Source organism: Bison bison, unplaced genomic scaffold (assembly GCF_000754665.1).
Source record: "Bison bison bison isolate TAMUID 2011002044 unplaced genomic scaffold, Bison_UMD1.0 scf7180017858667, whole genome shotgun sequence".
In the NCBI taxonomy this organism is placed as follows: Eukaryota; Metazoa; Chordata; class Mammalia; order Artiodactyla; family Bovidae; genus Bison; species Bison bison.
In genome coordinates, this window is record NW_011489239.1 from 47808 (window position 1) to 52488 (window position 4681).

Consider the following 4681-nt stretch of genomic DNA (forward strand, 5'->3'; position numbering starts at 1 on the left):
GGAAGGAGGCTCAAAGGATGGAGGGGGCAGCCTGATGGGAGGAACGGGGTGCTGAAGGCCACCCAGCTGCGGGGCCCTGATCCCTGCCCTGAAAGGATGTCAGCACTCGCCTGAACCCCGCAACAGACCAGGGCAGAAACAGAACCCACACACCAGGCACAGGAGTCCCAGAAAACAATCCAAGCTCGGGCTGAGCACCCGGGCCCCCGCCCCCACCGGCCCAGCCACTCTGTCGCCCCAGGGAGCTCCTCGGCTGGGCCCCCTGGAAGCCCTCCTCCGCTCCAGGCCTGGCACAGGCCGTGGCTTCCCCTGGGGGGCTCTTCTAGCTCTATCTCAGACTCCCACGCCCTCACACCACCGCCCAGCCCGCCCGAGCCCCCAAGGCCTGTGGCTACACTCACCAGCCCAGCCCAGCCCGTCTGACCCTTCCCAGGTCTTTCTACTGTGCCCCTAAACAGGAGGGTACAGCGCAGGCCTCCAGACCCCCTGACTTGACACACCTTCCCTCGCCAGGGGTCAGGCAAAGCTGGGCCTGGGGCACAGCAGATGACTCACCCCCTTTCCTTCTCCGAATGGAGGCTTGGAATCAAGAAAGAGTAAACGGGGTGAGAGGCAGACTTTGTCCCTCGGCACCTGGGCTCCACCCCCACTCCCACCCCCTCCCCCACCCCCTCCCTCCTAGCCTGTACCCCGGCAGGTTGTAAGTGGCACATCTACCCGAATGCCAAGTTGGTACAGGAAATTCAAGGTGGGAACCCAAGCAGGGACAATGCTGTGTGCATGCACACACACACACGCTCACACACACATGCAGACATGCACACGTGAATGCATGGCTAAATCATACTTGGTTGAATCAAATGTTTGTTCAGAAAAAAGGCCAAACCTCATAAAAACCCACTTCAGAGACCATCAATGGTGCGATGGTCGCCCATGAGCGTTCCGGAAGTATGCTTCCAAAACAGGCAGGTCAGTGTGTCTGCCGGACCATGGCCAGTCAGGGAGCACCCCCAGCACGGCCACTGCCCTGACGTTCTCACCCCTAAGTGAAAGGAGCCCAGCAGTCCCAGGGTTCTTATGAGAAACAGGACGAGCCGGAGGTGCTCCGGCCCCTCAGGGCCCCTCGGCCTTGGCCCCCGCTGGCTTCTACTGCCCCAGGATGCCCGGGCCAAGCTATGGGCTGAGCACTTGGTGACTGAGACGTCCTGCCCGCCCCCCTCCTCCCCCCCCTCGATTCTTCTCACAGGGAGAGTCCCTACCCAACCCCTTCCTCTAACCCAACTTCCGCCAGCCTGCTCGGCCCCCTCTGCTGGGACACCACCCCCCAGACACACCTCCCTTCCCCTTCCTCCTGAGGACCCTCTGAACAGCAAGGCACCATCTGGCCTGAGCCCCATCCTTGCCACCTGCTTCTTCTGTGGCCTCATATTTTCTTTTTTTTTTTCCACATGTTCAGGTCCTCGTCTCAATAGATTGCAGGACACCTGAGGGCCCTATCTGCCCTTGATGTTGTGACATAAAAGTAATATGTTTATGCTGGCAAGGAACCCATGGGTCTTATTTCCACCTTTTAAAAGCACAGTGAATCATGGAATGATTGCTTAGGCACCTGAGAAGACCCTGATGCCAGCCTGGCTTTCTCAAACCATATGTCAGGAGAAGATCAGCAAGTGGGCTGGCTCCCCAGAACAACTGTCTTCAGGGGCAGGAGTGGTCTTCCTGTGCTCCTGGCCACCGAGGCCCTTCTCACAACAGAGCCACAGGAAGGGCTTGGGTCCAGTTCAGTTAAAACTGCGACCCCTCACTCAGCAGTGTGCACAGAGGCTCTGTGCGAAGCTGTCCCTTCCCCTTCCCCAGACTCTGTTCGGGAAAAGCTGGTGGAAGGATCTGACCTCAGGCCGCAAGAGTGAGCCCCTTCCCTCTGGAAGACGGGCCAGCGGAGCAACCCTGTCAGAAGGCAGCAGAGGAAACACCCAGACCTGAGACGAAGAAGCCTCTTCTTCCACACACTGGTCTCTGCAGACAGAAGCAGCCCAGAAAGCAAAAGGCAGTTCTGTTTCTGCAGGGCAGAGTCCCTGAGTCCCTGGATGACAGGCTGTCCAAGCACCTCTTTGTGCAAAGCGGGGAGGATCCCTTCTGAACGTGCAGCTGAACAGGGCCTCTGGCAGGAGACTTCTGGGAACCACCCACCAGAGCCTAGTGTGGGGCCTAGCCACATCCACTGCTGACTGGCATCTGTCTATCAATCGGTTTGGAGCCTCAATCAGTGTGATGGATCAGCTCCCCCTGACTAGTCTCAGACCCCTGTGACCCTGGGGCCCAGAGTCCACCCACTTCTCTCCCGTACTCTTGACTGAGGAGTTTACTGGACACAGAATTCCAGGTGGAAAAGCATTCTGACTCAAGACTTTGAAGTTACTGTCCCGTTGTCTTCAAGAATCTGCTGCTGCTGACGATGACTCTGCTGTCGGTCTGACCCCTGTTCTTTCTAAGTCATCGTTCTCTGGCAGTTAAGAGTCTCCCTTTCACCTGTGGTGCTGTGAACTCTTACTACCAGAGGTAGCTTTGTTTCCACTTCACTGCTTCAGACTTAGACTCCTGCATCCTGGATCCTCACGTCCTTGTTCAATTTTAGAAAAGTCTGTCATTTACTCTTCAAATACTGCCTCTTCCTCAATTCTTTTACCCTTTCCTTCTGGGGCTTTATTTAGGCTGTCTGGTTTGCCCTCCATATCTCTTTTCTGCTCTTTGATAATTTCCATCTCCTTATCTTTCTGTGCTGAATTTTGGGTAATCTCAGATTTATCATTTAGGTCAGTATACTGTTCCCCAGGCATAGATTTTTAAAATCTCAGTGGCTAAACTTTGTTTCAGTAACAGTTCTTTAGGAATCCTCTTAAAATCTGCTTATTTTTCTCACTGTCCTGTCCTTGCCTTATGAGTTCTGTTAAACTTGGTGTTTAAACACCTTGACTTGTCTCTCACATTATTCTAGGATTCCTAGCTCTTCTGATGCTAATTCCAGTTTGGGGCTTGGTTTTAGCTTCTCCACATCTCTTGGGTTTTGTAGGGGCATCAGAGCCCTGATCCCTTGCCCTCAGGATCTGTATCTGTCCCAAGACCTCATGGATTATGGAAGCATTAGCTTCCTCGCACACTCTTGGCTCTGATTTCTCTCTTCATTTTTGAGAACTGAGAAATTCCTCTCCCTTCATTTTGAATTGGCTGTATATTTTTTTAAAGTTTTGCTTTATTCAGAATATTTATGGGAAGACAGTCCTGGCCACGTCAGCTCAATCTGTCTTGGTGGCTGTCCTCCCCACTGAACCAAACTGCAGTCAACAACACCTGCTTGGAAGGGAGTGGCTCAGCAAAGGACTGGGTCAGGGGTCAGTCCATGAGGAAAATCAGAAGTAATTTTAGGGAACAGGTAAGGGCTCTTTCTATGGCTGGGGCAGAACCAAGCCTGAAACCAGGGTTGGGGCTCAGTCTAGAACCATGATCAAGGCCCTTCCTGTGCCCAGCACTGGGTCACAGCTCATCTTAGGACCAGAGTCAGGGTCCTTCTATGGCTGGAACCAGACTAGGATTGAGTCCAGATTATAGAAGGATAGAGCATGTTAGCAGTCATGTATATTGGAACATGCCATGATGAAGATATTCATGGTCATATAAGTTGGGGCATGACCACTACTAACTGTCCATATGTCAGGACACGGTCAAGTATATCTGAACACGCCAATGATGAGGCTACTGGTGGCCATCCTGGGACTGTGGCCCCCACATGTCCATCCAAGCCCCAACACACTCTTCTTTGCCTCCGGCCACTCCTGAGGGCCTGTTCCATCACTGTACCAGCAATGTTCACGCAGCCCTGAGGTCAGCAGGTCACTGTAATTACCCTGCTTAGCGGATGCGTACGTAGGTGCTAAGAGGGTTAGGGAGGCACAGACCGCACAGTTAGTGCCTGGAGCAAAGCTCAGGGCCCCTCTTCTCACTTGCATGAAATGAAGGAGCAAAGGCACACTGGAGGCGGGGGCACCGGGGCAGCACGTGCACATGCAGGCCAGCACCCTGGCGGCCAGGCCCTGCTCCTGTCCCCCAGACCCGGGCACCCCACTGTCCGTCCCCAGCCCTGCCCCCCGCCCCATACCTCCTCCCTCTTCAGCCCAATTCCCCGACCGCTCCAGCACCCACGCATCTACCTCTGACCTATCCATACATCCGTCTGTCCATTCGTCCTCCCTTCTGTCTCTGCCTGAGTTTGGCCGGCTCCCCCACCCGGCCCCCTACCCGGGCTGTCTGCCCCCACCTGCCCCGCTGCTCACCAAGCTCCTCAAGCTCTGCTGTCATGGACTTGGAGCGCAGGGTCAGCGTCGTGCTGGGGGCTCTCTTAGGGGGTGGTGGGGCTGCAAAGAAGAGGGGGGCCTTGGACCTCCTGCCCAGCAGCAGGCAGCGTGGCGTGGCCAGGCGCAGGTGCCACCTGTGCCCCACCGCCTGGACCTCCTCGTACTCCCGGGAGGACGAGTCACACTGAGCCAGGATCTTGTTGAGGCTGCGGCTGGATGCAAACTTCTTCATGGTGCTGGGAGCTCGGCGGGGCTGAAGGTCAGGCTGGGCCAGGGCCACTGGGGCCTCAGGAGGCGGTCAGGGCCCCAGGGAGCTCACAGGCCGGGGGGGG

The 4681-nt window shown here is 55.8% G+C and overlaps 1 protein-coding gene across 1 annotated transcript in view; it reads right to left on the bottom strand.

Annotated features, from left to right (window-relative positions):
* SHANK3 (SH3 and multiple ankyrin repeat domains 3) overlaps positions 1-4681 on the bottom strand; it is a gene marked incomplete at its 5' end in the record, with an annotated part of 46094 nt that overhangs the window by 22542 nt on the left and 18871 nt on the right. Inside the window, one exon of the mRNA XM_010828574.1 lies at positions 4329-4409. Coding sequence (XP_010826876.1) covers positions 4329-4409 — 81 coding nt within the window. The remainder of the gene's footprint in view (positions 1-4328; positions 4410-4681) is intronic.